The sequence below is a fragment of the Neofelis nebulosa genome, chromosome 2, assembly GCF_028018385.1.
Source record: "Neofelis nebulosa isolate mNeoNeb1 chromosome 2, mNeoNeb1.pri, whole genome shotgun sequence".
Taxonomy (NCBI): Eukaryota; Metazoa; Chordata; class Mammalia; order Carnivora; family Felidae; genus Neofelis; species Neofelis nebulosa.
The window spans coordinates 186,851,550-186,870,593 of NC_080783.1; the positions used below are offsets into that span (position 1 = coordinate 186,851,550).

The 19,044-nt window shown below is 49.0% G+C and overlaps 2 protein-coding genes across 7 annotated transcripts; one reads left to right on the top strand and one right to left on the bottom strand.

Moving 5' to 3' along the window:
* Positions 1–796: 796 nt before the first annotated feature.
* Positions 797–4,515, bottom strand: UROD (uroporphyrinogen decarboxylase). Of its 3 annotated transcripts, none has more exons than XM_058717626.1 (10): positions 4,354–4,515; positions 3,322–3,434; positions 3,124–3,203; positions 2,985–3,047; positions 2,579–2,776; positions 2,292–2,453; positions 1,790–1,927; positions 1,527–1,627; positions 1,379–1,445; positions 797–1,033 (listed from the first exon to the last, which is right to left on the bottom strand). In XM_058717626.1, the coding sequence occupies exons 2-10, from the start codon at positions 3,347–3,349 to the stop codon at positions 872–874; spliced, it is 999 nt and encodes a 332-aa protein (XP_058573609.1). In that variant the 5' UTR covers positions 3,350–3,434; positions 4,354–4,515; the 3' UTR covers positions 797–871. The 3 variants fall into 3 exon arrangements, with proteins under 3 accessions (XP_058573609.1, XP_058573606.1, XP_058573605.1); XM_058717623.1 differs by lacking the exon at positions 4,354–4,515 and adding an exon at positions 4,060–4,191 and having other exon boundaries at positions 2,319–2,453; XM_058717622.1 differs by lacking the exon at positions 4,354–4,515 and adding an exon at positions 4,060–4,191.
* Positions 4,516–6,526: 2,011 nt separating this feature from the next.
* On the top strand, positions 6,527–15,178 carry HECTD3 (HECT domain E3 ubiquitin protein ligase 3). 4 transcript variants are annotated; one of them, XM_058717628.1, is made up of 21 exons: positions 6,527–6,982; positions 7,164–7,324; positions 7,574–7,666; positions 7,746–7,881; positions 8,158–8,273; positions 8,360–8,473; positions 8,621–8,703; positions 9,140–9,305; positions 9,532–9,613; positions 10,283–10,465; positions 10,617–10,669; positions 10,833–10,897; positions 11,053–11,156; positions 11,417–11,536; positions 11,649–11,738; positions 12,717–12,923; positions 13,207–13,336; positions 13,423–13,497; positions 13,621–13,702; positions 13,844–13,915; positions 14,062–14,603. In XM_058717628.1, the coding sequence occupies exons 1-21, from the start codon at positions 6,614–6,616 to the stop codon at positions 14,195–14,197; spliced, it is 2,637 nt and encodes an 878-aa protein (XP_058573611.1). In that variant the 5' UTR covers positions 6,527–6,613; the 3' UTR covers positions 14,198–14,603. The 4 variants fall into 4 exon arrangements, with proteins under 4 accessions (XP_058573611.1, XP_058573613.1, XP_058573610.1 ...); XM_058717627.1 differs by lacking the exon at positions 14,062–14,603 and adding an exon at positions 14,811–15,178 and having other exon boundaries at positions 6,529–6,982; XM_058717629.1 differs by having other exon boundaries at positions 6,529–6,982; positions 14,113–14,603.
* The last annotated feature ends 3,866 nt before the right edge of the window (positions 15,179–19,044 follow it).

The following is a 19,044-nucleotide window of genomic DNA, read 5'->3' on the forward strand; positions in this document are numbered from 1 at the left end:
CTTCGGCTCAGGTCACGATCTCGCGTCGGTGAGTTCGAGCCCCGCGTCAGGCTCTGTGCTGACTGCTCAGAGCCTGGAGCCTGTTTCAGATTCTGTGTCTCCCTCTCTCTCTGACCCTCCCCCGTTCATGCTCTGTCTCTCTCTGTCTCAAAAATAAATAAACGTTAAAAAAAATTTTTTTTAAAAAAAAAGGAAAGAAACACCAAGGTCCTGAGAAAATTAGATTGTATGCTCAGAAAAGAATGCAGAGCAACACTGAGCACCATAGGGCCTTTTGGCTTCAGAGACCTTCTCACCTTAAAGATGCAAGTCTAAATCTTTAATCCTAAGCATCCTAGTTTTGAGTCTTTATGTCCTCCCCCATATTTTGGTGTCAAAGCTGAAGGCCTCTCAGTTTCTCCCTGCTTACCTAAATTCCATCTTCCTCAACAGGCCTCTCTGAAATATTCTAGCCAATTTTATGCTCCTCTCTGATATACACTCCCCTCCCTTTCAGACACAAATCCCTATAAATCTGGCTGTGTATGCTGTGGGACCCCATTTCTCTGCAAATGTCACAGCTTCAGCTGCCAGGAAGCTTTACCCAACCCTGTTTAGCTTTCATGCTTGGAGAGCTGAGAGCATGATGGTGGTGAGAGCGCTGACATTAAGTCCTACAGTACATATTCACTGACATCTAAGCTCCTATGACTTGTGGAGAGGATGCAGAAAGGGGCATCCAGGAAGGAGCAGAGGCTAAGAAGGAACTGAGGATAAGGGCAAAGATCTTTCACAAATGAAAGTATACGCTAGACTCCCAACTCTGAACTTTTATTCTCCTGGAAACAATCAATCATCTTTGTTAGTGGCAGTTGAGGGAAAACATGTATGCTCAGTTCTGTCGAAGCAGACGTGAGTATCTGTGCACGGCATCCACAAAGGCCCCCACATGTTCTGGGTCCATGTCAGGGTAAAGTCCATGGCCCAGGTTGGCAATGTAGCGCTGTGGCCCGAAGTCATTCAGCATCTGCTGCACCAGCCGTCCAATCTCCTCCTGGGGGACCAACAGGGCACTGGCTACAGGGGGGCCAGCAAACCCTACACTCACTATACATAATAGTGACACATACACATGTAGACATGCTTCTACTAAGTGTTATTCATTCAATCATTCACTCAAAAAAGTTTACTGGATGCTTAATATGGGCCAGGCCCTAAGACAACACAAATGAACAATTATAAAAAAAAAAAAAAAAAAAAAAATCCTGCTTTACTAGAGCTCACTTAGAGGGACAAACAGATATAATAAAGACACAAACACACAGTAATACACACAACCATATCCACAACCATGGGAGTACACAAACTCACAGACATACACAGGAACTCGGATTGATACCTCAGATGCATACAGGGCACAGGGGTCCAGGTTGCCCTGCAAGGTCACTGTCTTCCCCACACGTTCCCTGAAAGCAGAGTCAGTGCCACGTTCTGGTGATTGCACACATGGCAGCTGCACCCTCTCCACCTCACCCACCATCACTCACCGGGCTTTCTCTGGGGCCACTGTCCAGTCAAGCCCAACCACCTCGTAGCCAGCTTGGGCCAGCTCTTCCAGGGCAAAATGTCCATCTTTAGCAAAGATGATCTGGAAAAGGGCAGACCTCTGAGGCTACAAAAGGACCTTGCTATGCCCACTAACCTATCTTGGCTGCACCTCTGCTGCCCTCTAGTGGTCACTTCAGTCCATGCAGGAAAAACCCTGAAAGTTCCACGGGCCCACCTTCACTTACTCTTTCCCCATCCTTACCATGGGCACTGGTGCCAGGCCTGACTCCTGCAGCCTGGCCTTCACACGCTTAGCCACATCACGGATATAGGGCAGTGCAAATTTATTGAAGAGTTGTGGGCCAAGATGCCCTGCATGGGACTCAAAGAGCTGCAATGCCTACAGTTGGGAGGTAGTAAAGAGAAATATATAACACACAAAGAGGAAGAATCTCAGGCCTCACACACAGAAAGTATCTCAATTTTTCCCTAGTGACTTCAGACCCTCATACTGCTTAAGCCTATAAACCCAGTTCCATTCAAAAAGTTTTGCCTTCTTTAGATCCCAGTGCTAACTTTGGTTTTTTAACACATACAGCATTGCCAATATCAACGTCAAGGTGGGCTTAGCTGCGCCAGCCAAATCACTGCAGGCCAAGCTTCTTTCATGCCTGGCATTAACACACTTATCCTCTCAGATGTAGGAAACTCTGCTGCTTCTTTTCCTTCTAGACCCCAGCCTATTTCTCTCCCTCAGGACCCACCTGGGCACCAGCAGCCACTTGTCCTACCAGATATGGGACCAGAGCATCAGTGAGGATGCGAAGCAACTGGTGACTAGCCTGTGGTCTCTGATAAAGCCAGCGCTTGGCCTGAGCCATGGTGCTTGAGCTGCCACCCTCAACCATGTATGTCATCAAAGTCCACTGCAAAAGGATACAAAGAGAATGTCACAGGTGTAAAAGCCAGACTGATACTTCCTTCCCTTGTGTACACTAGACCCTCCAGAGTGATTTTCCCATGCCCAAGTCCCTGCCATGTTCCACATTACCGGGGCACCAGCAAAGCCAATCAGCGGCACACGCCCAGCTAGCCGTTGTCGAGTGAGGGTGATGGCCTGGAACACATAGCCCAGCTCAGAGGCCACTGTTGCTGGATCCCTGAGGCGTTCTAAGTCCCGCTCTTCTCTTAATGGCTCTGGGAAGCTAGGCCCTTTGCCAGGCACCATAGTCACCTCCATGCCCAGTGCCTGGAGGGGGAGAAAATATCTGGATTCCCAACCTGTAACTCTAGAAGGAAAGGCTGTTTAGCCCATGCCAAGAAGGAGGAAAAGGAGAATGAAACTCAGCCACACTCCATCTCTTTCAGCCCAAGTTTTTCCGTTAGGTGAAGATAAGTGCTTATCTTGAGACTTGCCTATCTTTACCCTTTCTTACTCATCAGGTTTGAGCAGGTACCTGGGGTACAACAAGGATGTCAGAGAAGATGATGGCAGCATCCAAAGGGAAGCGACGCAGTGGCTGTAGGAAATAGACGACAGGTTACTAGGAGGCAAGCAGAGGGCATAAATTCCTCCCTTTTTTGTGGAGGTCTCACCTGCAAAGTCAATTCACAGCAGGCCTCTGGGGAGCGACAGGTGCTGAAAAAGTCCTGGGCAGCCCTAGTTTCCCTAAACTCTGCAAACAGAAGAGGGAAGCAGGGCTCGACCTTGAGGAACCTCTGAACCCCTCCCCTGCCCCTCAAAAAACTTCACCCTCCAGAGTTTCACCTAGACTCCCAAGCTCTGACCCTGACCTGGTAAGTAGCGGCCTGCCTGCCGCATGCACCAAACGGGAGTGTAATCTGTGTCTTCTCCCCATGCTGCTCGCAGGAACGTGTCATTCTTCAGCTCTGGAAAACCCTGGGATCTGGAGATCAGGAGGGGGTGGGGGTAGGTGTCAGTAAACTAGATTGGAGGTTGGGAAAGGCCTGGGTTCTTAAGGCGAATTCATTCCAACACCACTATCTGCCTTCTCCAGGCCAGTTCCTAAGCTGTGGCTCCCCACCCATTCCGCCTCTTCTTTGCCTATCAGATGGCGCACAAGACTAGAAGGGCCCGCGCTGGGGCCTCTATTTTACACAGTCCCAACTTGCCCCAGCTCAAAGCCAAAGCCACTAGAAAGACTGGGGAGAGGGGGAAGGAAAGCCCAGTAAGGATTGATTAGGGTCTCTGGACCAGAAAAATCTCAGGAACTGGGGTACCTATGGGCTGGTTCCGGAGCTTATAGATCCCCAGGCTGAGGGACAGTCAAGGAGAAATCAGAGTAGACGGTGCCAAAATACGGATCTTAATTGAGGATTAGAAAGTCCTGGGGACATCCCCTAAATGAAAGTCTCGGGAATCCATGGGTGGAGGATTCGGGATTCCAGCGACTGGAGTTCGGTTTGGGAGCTCTCCAGGGCGGAGGAAGAGGGGTATAGCGGCAGATTTCTGAGTTGGAAGACTCAGGTCAGAAGCCACACTGGCCACAGCTCGTGGTGCAGGAAACTCACCCCAACCCGTTAGCCTCCATGATAAGCTGTCAGCGACTGCAAGCACAGTCCGCACTTTAAACTGAACTGGAACCTGCTCGAGATCAGGCTCCACCCCTTCCTGGAATGAACCAGGGCCGTAGCCATGATGAAAGTCACATGATCAGACTCCAGCAACAGCTCCCGGGCTGTCCCGGCTGCTGCCTGTAGGACCACCCTACCTCCGTCACCGTAAAGTCCGCTGTAGCGACGCAGCAACAAACGCCGCCCCACGCCCACCCCACCCCCAAGAACCTCGCTATAACTACGCCTTACCATGGCATCAGCAGTTTCCTCTCCTCTGATGAGGAGATGGTGAGGAGGCGTTACCAGGATGCCCTGGTAATCCCGAAGGTTCAGCCCAAGATTCACTTTTACTCCCACGCTCAATGATTCTAACAATCTTCTGCGTAATGACTAGGCACACCGTCGGTTACAGAACCAAGCCATCCGGGGAAATGAAATCATTAAATATTTATATAACCTACTAAGAGGCGGGCAGTATAATAGATGCGGAGGTTACAGTGGTGACCAAGACAGCCCCTTCCTTTAGGAAGCTACAGACTGGTGGGGAAACAGAATTGTCAAGCATAATAGTAAATGTTTTATGAGGAAAAAGCTAGAAGCAGCCAGCAAAAGCTTCTCGCTTAGCTGGGGAAAGCAGTGGGGGTATTCCAGGCAGAAGGAACAGCATGTGCAAAAAGAAGGCGCAAAAGGGGCGCCCGGATGGCTCAGTCGGTTAGGTGTCCGACTTCAGCTCAGGTCATGATCTCACGGTTCACGAGTTCAAGCCCCACCTCGGGTTCTGTGCTGGCAGCTCAGAGCCTGGAGGCTGCTTGGGATTCTGTGTTTCCCCCTCTCTCTACCCCTCCCTGGCTTGTGCGCTCTCTCTCTCTCTCTCTCCCTCTCTCTCTCAAAAATAAACGTTTAAAAAAAGAAAAAAAGAAAAAAAAGAAGACGCAAAAGAACAAATACCTATTATGGGAACCAGAAGATTAATCTGGTGAAATTAAAGGGGCTGGAGATGTCTTCAGAGTCCAGATCATGCAGGCGCCCTTGTGAGATTTTCTTGTTCACTTTATTCTGTAGTAGTGTGGTAGCATACAAATAGCTTGGAGAGAAGGGAAGTGGGGCACTACATTCCCAACTTCCTAAGGAGGAAAAAAAAAAAAAGGAAACCTGACCAAATTACAGATGTCATTTATTATTTCTTTCTTGATAACTTTGGTTATTTGAAAATTATATTAAAACAAAGCTTCCATCCAAGTGTCCATGAACAGATAAATAGATAAGCTACATGTAGTGTGTATATGTATGTGTATATATACACATATACTATATATATATATATACACACACACATATGTATAATGGAATATTATTCAGCCCATAAAAATACATTAAGTTTTGATACATGCTACAATATTATTGTAACATTACGCTAAGTGAAATAAGACAGATACAAAGGGACAAATATTGTATGGTTCCACCTATAGAATATCTAGGATAGGTTAATTCATAGAGGCAGAAAGTAGATTAGAATTTACCAGGGGCTGGGACGAGGAGTCCATGAGGAGTTATTGCTTAAAGAGAAAGAGTTTCTATTTAGAGTGATGAAAAAGCTTTGAAAATAGATAATGGTACTCTTAAAATGGTTAAAATGGAAAATTTTGTTACACTTAACACAATTTTAAAAATTAATATATCAAAAACCATTGAATTGTACACTTTAGATGGGTAAATTATATGGAGTATGAATTATATCTCAGTAAAACTGGTTGCAGGGGAGGGCACAAGACAAAGTTTCCTTTTCCTCTATGGTTGTACTTCAACACCTGTCCATCTTTCTTTTTCTTTCTTTCTTTTTTTTTTTTTTTTTTTTTTTTTTTTTTTTGCCTCTATCCTATCTAACCACCTTGGAGTCCCTTTCCCACCTTGCACCTTTCTTCTCTTCTGGTTCAGGATTACTGGGAGAAACTGTGTGTCCTAGGATTAGGAATAACTACCAGGAGCAAGCCTGAACAACTCAAGACTCGTGTCACTGGTAGGGTCGAGCAGGGGACTATTCCGCCAAACGTTTTAGTAACACTGCCCCTAGGATGGGGAGCCTGAGAGGATATCTAGAAGATTTTTAAAGATTCTTCTGGTTTTAGTATGACTCATTGGGTGTGGGAAGGCAAAAACAGGAGGCCAGAGAACGAGAAAAATGGCTGTTACAATGATTCAGGCTAGATATGATTGTGGTTCAATGAGGGTATAAAATGGTAGCAGCAATAAGGATGAAAAAGGGGAGACTGATCAGGTTGGAGACTACTGAACTTGGGTCTGGTTGGCTGAGTGGGAGGCACGTTGGTTTGCAAAAAGATTAAGTATCCGGGTACATAGGATAATACGGCGGGCGCGAGGGATGCCCTTAGTCCAGAATTTACGGCAAGGGCTGGCCGAAGGCGGGGCAGAGCGTGGTGAGAAGCTTGATAAGCCTTCGTGGCGGCGGCTTCAGCAGCTCAACCGCCCCTGGCCTTTTTGCTGTTTCGCCATGGCGGGCCCAGGCCCGGGCGCGGCTCTAGAGTCCCCTCGGCAGCTGCTGGGCCGCGTGCGCTTCCTGGCGGAGGCAGCGCAGAGCCTCCGCGCCGGACGGCCGCTACCAAAGGCGTTGGCCTTCGTTCCGCGCGAGGTGCTCTACAAGCTTTACAAGGACCCGGCGGGACCCTCGCGCGTGTTGCTACCGGTGTGGGAGGCGGAGGGCCTGGGGCTGCGCGTGGGAGCCGCGGGCCCCGCCCCTGGTACCGGCTCCGGGCCCCTCCGCGCTGCCCGCGACAGCATTGAGCTCCGGCGCGGCGCCTGCGTGCGTACTACCGGAGAGGAGCTGTGCAACGGCCACGGGCTCTGGGTGAAGCTGACCAAGGTACTCCCAGGCCTGCCCTGGGCTCCGCAAAAGACCCCGGGGCCAGGGAAGCTCCAGGCTGTTCTCCTCCCCACCCCCACATTGAGCTGGCATTGCGTTCCGTGTTCTTTGCCTTGGGCTGGGCAGGGCGGGCCGCTGGGCAGTTCCCTGACGGCTGTTCCCATCTTGCGCTTCTTGGCAGGAGCAGCTGGCAGAACACCTGGGCGACTGCGGACTGAACGAAGGCTGGCTGCTGGTGTGCCGACCGGCGGAGGGCGGGGCCCGCCTCGTACCCATCGACACACCTGACCATCTTCAGCGGCAGCAGCAGCTCTTTGGCGTGGACTACCGACCTGTGCTCAGGTGCTGCACTTGAAAGGGCGGAGCTTGATGCCTGATACCTAGGCCGGGAAGGAAGTGTGGCACAGCGAGGGAGGTGGGATGTGGACTGAAGGCGGGGTTAAGAGCAGGAAGGGGCGGCACCTGAATGGAGCTGGGGTGAAGCTTCTGGAGGCCTAGATTGGTGGAGATTGAGCTCTGGAGAAAGCCCACTGGGGGTGTCATTCTGCCCAGTGATGTCTCCCCATCCCACCCCCTACTCTGTGCCCACAGATGGGAACAAGTAGTGGACCTGACATACTCTCATCGCCTTGGATCAAGGCCCCAGCCAGCCGAGGCATACACGGAAGCTGTACAAAGGCTACTGTGAGTGCGCTGGGGTGGGATAGGGAGGAAGGATCTGCAGGTCTGGGCCTGACCTAATTAGGGACTTGGGGTTGCTTAGCTATGTGCCCCCGACGTGGACCTACGAGTGTGACGAAGACCTGATCCACTTCTTGTACGACCACCTGGGCAAGGAAGATGAGAACCTGGGTAGCGTGAAGCAGTATGTGGAGAGCATAGACGTTTCCTCCTACACGGTGGGTGCTGGGACTCCTCCCACCCCAAGCAAGATGTCCCATCTTGCTAGATCCAGAACCCTCACCTCTAAGCCAGGGCCAAACCTGAACCCCACAGGCCAGACTTAGTCCAGCACTGTATTTTGGAAGTCCTGTAGGAATCCCCACTTGCACACATACCAGCTGTGCTTTTGACCAGCTCCATGTATTTTTTTTCTTGTGCTCCCTGGCCCAAAGCACACCTCCCAGTGCAGAGAGTGGGGTAAACACTGACTCCACCTCTCTGCCCCACCCCAGGAGGAGTTCAATGTGTCCTGCCTGACGGACAGTAACGCAGACACCTACTGGGAGAGTGATGGTTCCCAGTGCCAGCACTGGGTACGGCTTACCATGAAAAAGGGCACCATTGTCAAGTGAGTGGGCTCTGAGGTAGGACAGGGTGGGCAGGCCAAGTGCTTATAAGTATACAGAGACCTATGTGTATACTCTGACCACCTAGGAAGCTGCTGCTCACAGTGGATACCACAGATGACAACTTTATGCCTAAGCGGGTAGTGATCTATGGAGGCGAAGGGGACAACCTGAAGAAGCTGAGTGACGTGAGCATTGATGAGTGAGTGAGCAAGCTGGTCTGGGAGGGGATATGGGGCATGATTCTAGTAATGGGGCCTGCCCCCACTTGGAAGCATAAGGTTAGGTTAGAGCCCAGCAATCCCTACAGGCAAGGGGTATTCAAAGTGCCTCACATCCATCTCCTCAGGACCCTGATCGGGGATGTCTGTGTCCTGGAGGACATGACCGTTCATCTCCCAGTCATCGAGATCCGCATCGTGGAGTGCCGAGGTGGGGCTTAAGGCTATAAGGAGGGAAAGGGAGTGACAGAGTATAGATAGTGGCTAGCTGTTAGTGAGTGTAGAGAAGAAATGGGTTGGAGTTGGGATGAAGGCTATCAAACTAACTCCAGGATTTGAAGCTTTGGGCCTGAGCCAGGTGGGAGGCGCCAGGTATATGCCTTCCTTAAAGCCATAGAGGTTTTGGGCTCATCTGGAAGAGGAACTGAGTTGGGACCCTCAGGCATCCCAATATTACAGTGATGGATGGAGGAACCGGCAAAGAATATAATAATCAGAGTCAGATGAGTAGAAGGGGCTCACAAAGGTCCCAAGTTTCTAGGGGCTATGGGTGACAAAAGTCTGAGCATCAAAGAGCCATTCTCAGCTCTGAGAACCAAAGAGGCAGTAAGTGCCCTAAGTAACTTTGCTCTGACTCCTTCCCCCAGATGATGGGATTGACGTGCGTCTTCGAGGGATCAAGATCAAGTCATCTAGACAGCGGGAACTAGGGTTAAATGCAGACCTGTTCCAGCCAACCAGTCTGGTGCGATACCCACGCCTCGAAGGCACTGACCCTGAAGTACTGTACCGCAGAGCTGTTCTCCTGCAGAGGTGGCTGTGGTCCTGGGCCTGCCCGGCCCGTCCTTTCCCCCCATCCTGAACCTCACATGTCTGTATGAAGGAGGTTCTCAAGGCCCTGTACTGTAAGCTCTTCCACTTCAAGGGTCAGGGCAGCCCCTGGGCCCTGCCTTCTCCTGTCTTTATGTGTTGGGGAGTGAGAGGGTCTTAAATCCATGCTACTTTCTTTAGTTGCATTATCTTTATCCACTCACCCCAGATTCATAAAGATCCTAGACAGTGTCCTACACCACCTGGTACCTGCCTGGGATCACACGCTTGGCACCTTCAGTGAGATTAAGGTGAGCCTGGCCCACCTAGTATTGGTCTCAGCAGTGGGCTCCTCCTTTCTGTTCATGCAAGCATTCACCCTTTTACACAGAGTTCTTCAAACCTACTCTAGGCCTGGACCTTTGCTGGGCTCTGGGAATGTAGGAAAAAAGCCAGACACAGATAGTTAAAATTCAGTGGTAGGCATGCTGTTCTCCCAGATAGTATATGAAATATACAAGAGCTGGGGTGAAGAAGTGACAGTGTGCACAAGGCAGATTGCATGAAAGGTGCATACTGGGAGTTGTTAGCTGCTAGATAACTTAAGTATACAGGTAAATGTGAGTATGACCTGGGGATGAGGCTGGGAGTGGGGAGGCAAATAGCAGGCCCTGATAGCAGAGGGCACTATGGGCCAGGCTGTGAAGCAAGGACTATGTCCCAGGTCAGTGAAGCTATTGGAAGGGTTTTAAGTAGGTAACGACAAAGTTTGATTTTTTGTTTGAGAAAGTACTCGCCCCCCCAACCCCGGTGACTGGACTAAGGGAGAGATGGGAAACAAGGAAGGGGAGGGTCGTGGGGGGGATGAATTAGGCATGGACTAGAACCATGGAATTGGGTCCAGGCATAGAGGAAGGTTCCGGGTCCTGGACAGAGACTGACTGCCTGCCAGTCTTGCTCTGGCCACCTCTCCTCACCAGCAAGTGAAGCAGTTCCTGCTGCTATCACGCCAAAGGCCAGGGCTAGTGGCCCAGTGCTTGCGTGACTCAGAAAGCAGCAAGCCCAGCTTCATGCCACGCCTGTACATCAACCGGCGCCTTGCCATGGAACACCGTGCCTGCCCCTTAAGGGACCCTGCCTGCAAGAACGCAGTCTTCACCCAGGTCTGGACCACTTGGGGTCGGACCAAGGGAGGGTCAGTAAAGGGCCTGGGGGCTGGACCAAGAGGAACCTGAGTAAGGTCTTTGGTCTAAAGTGGGGCCAGATCTTGAAACAGACTTTCCTATAACTCCCTCCCTTTTCCCCTGCCCCCAGGTTTATGAAGGCCTCAAGCCCTCTGACAAGTATGAAAAACCCTTGGACTACAGGTATGGCATGAGGTTGAGGGATTTGTGCTGGAGTTACATAAACTATATATACCCGCACACTGCTTCTGGAACCCTTCACCATTACCCCTCCGTAGCCCCTACTTCTGGCTGGTGTCCTGTGAACCATCCTGAGCCCTGGCCCAGCATCCACTCCTTCTTACAGGTGGCCCATGCGCTATGACCAGTGGTGGGAGTGTAAATTCATTGCAGAAGGCATCATTGACCAAGGTGAGGCCCTGACAAAGGATAATAAGGGTCCAGCCTTCAGAGTGGTAGAGGCTTCTGGGGTCACGAGCTAACCAAGATAGAAGACCTGCTTATTAACCCTTTATGGGGGCTGGGACTCTTGAATTCCCCAGTGGAGAGCATCTGTGTCATTTCAGGGGGTGGTTTCCGAGATAGCCTGGCAGACATGTCAGAAGAGTTGTGCCCTAGCTCAGCAGACACCCCTGTGCCTCTGCCCTTCTTTGTGCGCACAGCCAACCAGGTAATCTCCTGTCTCTACTTCTCAAGTTGTTTCTGCTGTTCATCTCTGCAAACCTCCCAGGTGCTGAACTAGAGAGGGAGCAGAGGAGGGACCGAGTTGCCTGGGGCAGCCTCTGGGCAGACAGGAAAGGAGGGGCCATTCTACAGTCAGGGATCATTCAGGGCCTCTGGTGGAAAGTGTGCAGGCAAGTCTTTGGAGAATCTGGGGCAACAAAGTAGGGTCCATTCCATGCCATGCTGACAGCTCTATCTTGGGGGCAGGGCAATGGCACTGGTGAGGCCCGGGACATGTATGTGCCTAACCCCTCCTGCCGAGACTTTGCCAAATATGAATGGATTGGACAGCTGATGGGGGCTGCCCTTCGGGGTAAGGAATTCTTGGTGAGTAGCCTAATCTGTACCCACATCAGATGAGCCTGGCCCCTGGAAAGAAGAACCACCCAAACCTGGGCAGCCCAATGTGAGAATACCATAGTGATTATTTGTCCCATAGGTCCTGGCTCTGCCTGGTTTTGTATGGAAGCAGCTCTCTGGTGAGGAAGTGAGTTGGAGCAAGGACTTCCCAGCTGTGGACTCTGTGCTGGTAAGTAAGGCCTGGACCTGGCGTTTACTCTGTGCAGCCCCTGAAGATTGCTGCTCCCAAAGGATGTCTTGAACCTTCTCTAACCTCACATGTGCTCCTTCTGTTCCCATGGCTTCAACTACTTTCTTTATTCTGGTGACCCCTAAAATCTTACTTCCATCTCCAGCCTCTTTCCTAAGTTTGGAGTCATATATGCATCTGCCTGCAGGACATCTGCCCCAGATGGAACCTCAGGCTCAGCACTGGGAATTCATCACCTCCCAGTCTACTGCCCTCTAGGGGTCCCTGTCTCAGAACAGCACCACTACCCACCCTTCCCCATACCAAGGGCCTCAGTGTCAGCCTTCATTCCTCCTTTTCCCTCACCTCCCACATTCTGTTACATCTCCCTCTGGAATCTGTCCACTTCTTCTATTTCACCACTCTCCTCCTCGTTCAGGCCACTTTCCTTTCTGACACAATCAGTGACTGCAGAGTTGGTGTTCCTATGTCCATTCTTACCCATCTGATCTCCTGCAGCCAGAGTAATTCATTTCCCTCCTCTTGTTTAAACCCTTCAGTGTCTCTGCTCTGGGCTTAGGGTAAAATGCAGAACCTGACAAACCTTATATGACCTCTGTATGCCTGTCCACTTAGTTCACATTCAGGCTCTAGCCAAACAGATTCCACAGGCCTTTTGCTCTTTCAACCTTTTTTCAAGATGTTCTCTCTCCTGACTTCCTGTGGCCCAGCCAACAATCAGCCATCATTTAGGTTTTAGCTTGGATGCCATTTCCTGCAGGACACCTTCCCTGGCAGCCAAGGAAGTGTTGTCTTGATGCTTTCATAGCCCTTGTACTGACCTCCTCACTGCCCTCATTACCTGCATGGGACTGCCTTGCCTGTCTGCCTCTCCTGCTTCCCTGTGAGCATCTTGAGAGAAAACAACATTGTCTCAACAATGAAAGGCTGACCTCCTTGCCTCTCTCCAACCCCCAGGTGAAGCTCTTGGAAGTGATGGAAGGAATGGACAAGGAGACATTTGAGTTCAAATTTGGGAAGGAACTAACATTCACCACTGTACTGAGTGACCAGCAAGTAGTAGAGTTGATCCCCGGGGGTGCAGGCATCATAGTGGGATATGAAGACCGTTCCCGTTTCATCCAACTGGTGCAGAAGACGCGGCTAGAAGAGAGCAAGGAGCAGGTACCACCCAGAGGCCAGGAGAACAGAGAGCTTTGCACAGCTCCTGATAATCAGAGCCTAGCCTAATAGGCTACCAGTACCCAATCCCAAGAACTCTGGCCCCTACCATTCCTCTGCCCTACATTCCTGCTTGTTGGTGGGGTTCAGAGGTGGCCCCTAGTGCTAAACAAACATCATGTCATGTCCCCCATTATCTCTATGAGTGGATGCCAAGTGACTCCACCACACACTGATTTGGGAGTTGTGCCCTCTTCCCTAGCCAGGCCTCTCCCTCCTTCTCCAGGTGGCAGCCATGCAGGCAGGACTGCTAAAGGTGGTGCCACAGGCTGTGCTGGACTTGCTGACCTGGCAGGAATTGGAGAAGAAAGTGTGCGGGGACCCAGAGGTCACTGTGGACGCTCTACGAAAGCTCAGTGAGTGTGGGGCAGGGCAACACAGGGATAGAGGCTTAGGACTAGGTAGGTTAGGACCTAAGAATGAATTCTGACTTTGTCCCCAGCCCGGTTTGAGGACTTCGAGCCATCTGACACTCGAGTGCAATATTTTTGGGAAGCACTGAACAACTTCACCAACGGTCAGTGGAGGAGGGGAGAGTGATGCCTGGGTTCAGACTCCACTTGTGGGATACAGAAACAGGGTAGAAATTGTAGAACCTCCCCCACCATTAGTGCAGGTACTGATTTCCTTCTCCATCCAGAGGACCGGAGCCGCTTCCTGCGCTTTGTCACTGGCCGCAGCCGTCTGCCAGCACGGATCTATATCTACCCAGACAAACTGGGGTGAGTGCAGGTGGCAGGGGTAGGGGTCCAAAGGGTCTGTGGCTGGCCTTTGCCCTCTTCCCCCCACACATACTCACATGTCAGACCCCTACCCTGTGCCCCTACAATTCTTTCTAATCTGTGGCCCCTCCACGCTCCCAGCTATGAAACTACAGATGCGCTGCCTGAGTCTTCAACTTGTTCAAGCACCCTCTTCCTACCACATTATGCCAGGTGGGTTTCTTAGGCTCAAACCTAGAGAGTGGGGAGTGGGGGAAGGAGTGGTATCCTAGGATGGAGGAGGACTTCCAGTACTGAAGTGCACAAACTGGAACCCCATCACCCATCACCCCGCGCACTGACCGCACTGACCCTCGTAGTGATGGAAGGACCTCTGCACCTGGTGCTGACCAAGTCTCCGTCTCCCTCAGTGCCAAGGTGTGCGAGGAGAAGCTCCGCTATGCGGCGTACAACTGCGTGGCCATTGACACTGACATGAGCCCTTGGGAGGAGTGAGGCGGCACCAGGGGGCAGCCTCGGGCCAGCAGGACCTTGCCTGCACAGGTCCCACTAGGCGGCGCCCAGGGTGAAGACATGTTCCCTGGACCAGTGGGGTCTGCATACTCCTGACCTGAGCTGACATGCTCAGAAAAAGACAGCACGCCCCTGTGTCTGCTTGGAGTGGGGGTGGTGGGTTGACCCTGGTGGCCCAGCCCCACAGACCCACAAGCCCTGTGCGTGCTCGGGGTTGCTTCCCGAGTTGTTCATCATCTGTGAGAGGGAATCCCACAAGCCCAGCACAAGCTGCCAGGCCTGAGCTACTTGAAGGGGGCCTTCTAGCTCCCCACCCCATGGACTTTACTTCAGTTTTTTGTTGTTGCTTTTTTTTTTTTTTTTTGCTCCTCCCCGCCCCCCACCCCCACCCCCCCGGCCTTTTGCTGCTTGTTTTTCTCTGGCTTCAGCCTGGATTCAAAACTAAAACCTCTGGAGGGTGGTGGAGGCTCCTCCCCAAACAAGGCATTGGAGTAATGGCTATCCTCTTTGGTCACCTGCCCCAAGAATGAAGCAGCAGCTAAGCATCTTCTCACTCACATACTTGTATTTTCCTCCTCTCCCTCCATACCCAAAGTGTGAGCTCTGCCCTCCCTCCAACCCAGTCTCAAACTACAGAGTGCCATCACCTTCTTTGGCTCAGAACCTACATGTTCTCAACGTTAAATCACCACCACCATACTGTATTCAATGCTTCTGCATTGCCTCCAGCCTGATTCCCCATCTGCTGTGTCATCTCCAAGATTGTGCAAGGTTAAAGCCAGTTATGTCCTCTCTGAAATCTTCAGTAGCTCCCTTTTACCCAACTCAAAGCTTAGACTTTAAACCTGCTCCTAAGCCTTATGCAGGTCTATGCCCCAGTGCTCCTCCCTTAAGGGCCTCCATGACACCCCATCAAAGAAGATCTTGCACATGGGAAAGTTTAATAAATGGATGTATTCATTCCTTCAGAATGTGTTTATTGGGCTCCAGAGGGATGGCAGAGAAGGTTCTTCTAGGACTTCAGGGCTCTTGGCTGGAAGCCAGGGAGATCATGTGTCAAGTAGGAGTGGTGAGTCTCACAGTGACAAACATTAAATTTGGAGATAAGCAGGGAAATAAGGACGCTACTGGGAGAGGGGGCAGTGGTGTGCAAAGCCTGGCCTGGCATCTTCTGGGATGGAGGATGGGAATCCACCTTCAGGAACCAGGTAGGCAGAAGAATTTGACATCATAAAAGACAAAGCCTTGAGATGCTGATAAACCAGCCAGGTCAAGCTTTTGACAAAAGACACAGCAGCACAGCTACTCATTCACCCACCACACTGCCTCCAATTGCCACGTAGCTAGGGTGCAGTCTTTAAGGACAAGTACCTGGTGAGAGATCTCCTGAGCTTATAGACCCATCCCCCTCCCCCAGCAGAAGGAGTTGACCTCAAGCATGGTCTCAAGTGAAGTGGCATTCACTCTCCCAATGCTCCTCCATGCTGCCCTGGCTGGGAAACTCCAGGCCTTGGCCTTGAACCCTCCCTCTGGGGCTGTGTGTTCCCCAAGGCCTATCTCCCCATAACTCTGTGTCTAATACCCCAGCTGAGCCTCCCAGGCAGCCCTCATCTTGTGACTCCAATGCCTGTACCTTGGGTGGTCCACAAGAGATTTACCTCCCTCTTGTGGCAGCCCCTTCCTGTCCAGGGAGGTAGAAGGGTAGGAGCCCCTGAGGCTGCCACTCTCATCCAGCTCTGTTCTTCCCAGCAAGCTCCCACCCCCTTGTGCAGCCTGCCCCCTCATTCCACCTATCAGAGGAGCACATTCCCCTTCTCAGGGAAGAGCCTGGCCAGCATGTACAGGCTGGGGCTATTCTTATTTCTGTGTCTGGTACTGGTTTGGCCCCTCCTTTACCAAATTGGACTCACACTGTTTATTTTGTAGCTTGCTTTTCATTCATTCATTCAATGAATGCATCAAGCAACCATGTCAGGCATTATACTAGGCACAATGGGGAAAATGTTGGCTAAACAGATAATTTTTGCTCTCTAGGAATTTAAAGTCTCACGGGAGAGAGTATATTAAATAATTGCATACACAATATTTAATAACATTTGTGTAAGAGTTCCAAAGGAGTAGCAAAGGGTATTGTTAAAAGAGCAGGGTGATACTAACCAGTGGGGCTCAATGGAATGCTAAATCCTTAGGCAGAATAACTGGGCACAAAGTCCAGCCAAGAAATATGTTGAGTCCTGTGTTCCTGGACTATTGAGGGAAGAGAGAGAAGATACTCCAGCCTTAGAAGCTTGTTTTAGGATTTTGCATTGCCAAGCCATGAGGGTGTCCAGCAAGGGAGTGACATGATTAGATCTGCCTTTGGCATCTGTGTAGAAAATGAATTTGAAAAGGAGAGACTAGAGGCAGAAATGATGGTCACTGGGGCAAGGGGCATACTCATTTTAACTTATTTTTATTACCTGCATTTTGTTACATTTTAAGAAATTTTCCTGACTTCTCATTTAAAACCCTCTACTGGGGCACCTGGCTGGCTCAGTCAGTAGAGCATGCAACATTTAATCTCACTGTCATGAGTTCAAGCCCCACATCAGGCATAGAGGTTACAATAAAACAAAACAAAAACTCTGTAGATGGATATTAAGGTTGTCTACAAAATTTTGATGTTGAAAACTACAAGTATTATAATAAACACCCTCACGCATATATCCTTCCATACCTATTTGATTATTTCCTTAGAATAATATCCTGAAATCACCATCAAACTGCCAAATTGCCAGGATGTATCAATTTTACTCCCTTTAGTGTATATTAATACCTTTATTGTGTCAGGTGTTGCAATACCTTGGTTTTCCCAGTCTGTACTTTGCCACTTAATTTCATATATGTTCTTTCCTGATTTACAAAATTTAAAATTTTTATGAATTCAAAACCCCTATGGAAGAAACTGTATATTGAATATATTCTATGTGAAGTCAACATACTATACTAGTTAAGGGCACATTCTGTAGAGTTAGCATCCCTGTATTCATATCCTGGTTTTTCCACATACTAGCTGTTGACCATGGCCAAGTTTTCTCAGTTTTCCTTTCTTTTTAATGTTTATTTTCGAGAGAGACAGAATGTGAGTGGGTTAGGGGCAGAGAGAGAAGGAGACACAGAGTATGAAGTAGGCTCCAGGCTCCGAGCTGTCAGCATAGAGAGCCCAATGCAGGGCTCGAACTCATGAGCTGTGAGATCATGACCTGAGCTGAAGTCAGACCCTCAACTGACTGAGACACCCAGGCGCCCCTCTCAGCTTCCTTTTCTGAAGCACCTATCCTTTTACTGTTGATTTGATTTGAAATGCTATCTCCTCATAATTTTGTGCTAAATTTATATATATATATATATATATATATATATATATATATATATATATACGAAATCCTAAAAAATTTTTAAAAAGAAATCATTTTTCACAGTACTGCCAGAATATTAAAATGACATTGCAAGTTGAAACCAAAGAGACCTTAATAGTCAGTGGGAGAAACTACCATTGTTCTGTGACCTTTAAATTTTTGTCAAAGCATCAAAAACTTTCTTACTGTCAGTTATAAATGTAGAGGGAAATCAAAATATACTAAACTAATATTTATTTACTACTTTGTAATCTAAAGCATTTAGAGAAATTGAGAACTGTTTTTCTTGCAAAAAACATACCAAAAGTAATTTGAACAATGCTTGCCTCTTTTATTAAAATATGGAACAAGTATCTTCACTATGTTTTGATGAATTGTCATATACCTTTTTAAGTTTGGATCAGCTTCCAACATTCTCTTCTTTGTATTTTACAATCTCATTAAATTTATCTCTAAGAATTCCTTGAATGTGAAGGACTTTTTGCTGGCATAAGTTCCTTTGGAACATCTTCTTCCCTTTTGTCACAAATATTTTCCTCCTTTATGTAGATAAAGTAGCCTTCACTAAATTCCTCTGGCTGTGTATCTATATTCTCTCATGATAGCAGTACTAACATTCCCACAATCAGCCATTTCTTGTATAACTCCATATATGTTCAATTGAATTTCACTTCCTGCCTTATCACTTTTCTTTGCTGCACTTTCATTTTGTTGACCAATTCTGTTATCTTTTTTTTTTTTATTTTTTTAACATTTATTCATTTTTGAGAGACAGAAACAGAGCATGAGCAGGGGAGGGGCAGAGAAAGAGGGAGACACTGAATCCAAAGCAGGTTCCAGGCTCTGAGCTGTCAGCACAGAGCCTGACGTGGGGCTTGAACTCATGAACCATGAAATCACGACCTGAGTTGAAGTTGTACGCTCAACCAACTGAGCCACCCAGGCGCCCCCCGCCTTTTTTTTATGTCACATGGGTTTATCACTGGGAGACAAGGAAGCAACACAACTACATTCTTGCCGTCTGTGTATAAACAATTAAGAGATGTATGGTGACTACCAACATACTGAAAGAAGTGACATGATTGTTTCACTGTTCATGATGCATGTTCAAAAAAGTTGATTCTATTTTTTACAGTATTCTCATTGCTTTTGTGGAGGAGAGAATTTTTAGAGGGACTTCACCATTTTTACTGATTTCACCTGTTCATTTTGATTATACTCATAAATTTATTATATAGAAAGTTACAGAGATTTAAGTGGGACACAAGTCCCAAATTTCAATAACCTCCATAAAACTCTTAAGACTTTATAGCTGCCAGTGTGGTGTTCCCCTCCCTGTCCCTCTTTCTAACTTTTTCTTATTTCCAAAGTTTTATCACACTTTAATATGCTGCACAGTTTACTCATTTATTACTTAAATTTATTTATAAT

Bases quoted from the DNA above. Each gene is read 5' to 3' on its own strand.
- UROD (XM_058717622.1), bottom strand. From the start codon at position 4,079: ATGGAGGCTAACGGGTTGGG. The intron at 2,777-2,984 runs GTACCTGCTCAA...CTCCCCCTCCAG, and splicing joins ACATCCTTGTTGTACCCCAG to GCACTGGGCATGGAGGTGAC. The intron at 1,928-2,291 runs GTGGGTCCTGAG...TCCCAACTGTAG, and splicing joins AAGTGGCTGCTGGTGCCCAG to GCATTGCAGCTCTTTGAGTC.
- HECTD3 (XM_058717627.1), top strand. From the start codon at position 6,614: ATGGCGGGCCCAGGCCCGGGCGCGGCTCTAGAGTCCCCTCGGCAGCTG. The intron at 7,882-8,157 runs GTGGGTGCTGGG...GCCCCACCCCAG, and splicing joins TAGACGTTTCCTCCTACACG to GAGGAGTTCAATGTGTCCTG. The intron at 8,274-8,359 runs GTGAGTGGGCTC...CTGACCACCTAG, and splicing joins AAAAAGGGCACCATTGTCAA to GAAGCTGCTGCTCACAGTGG.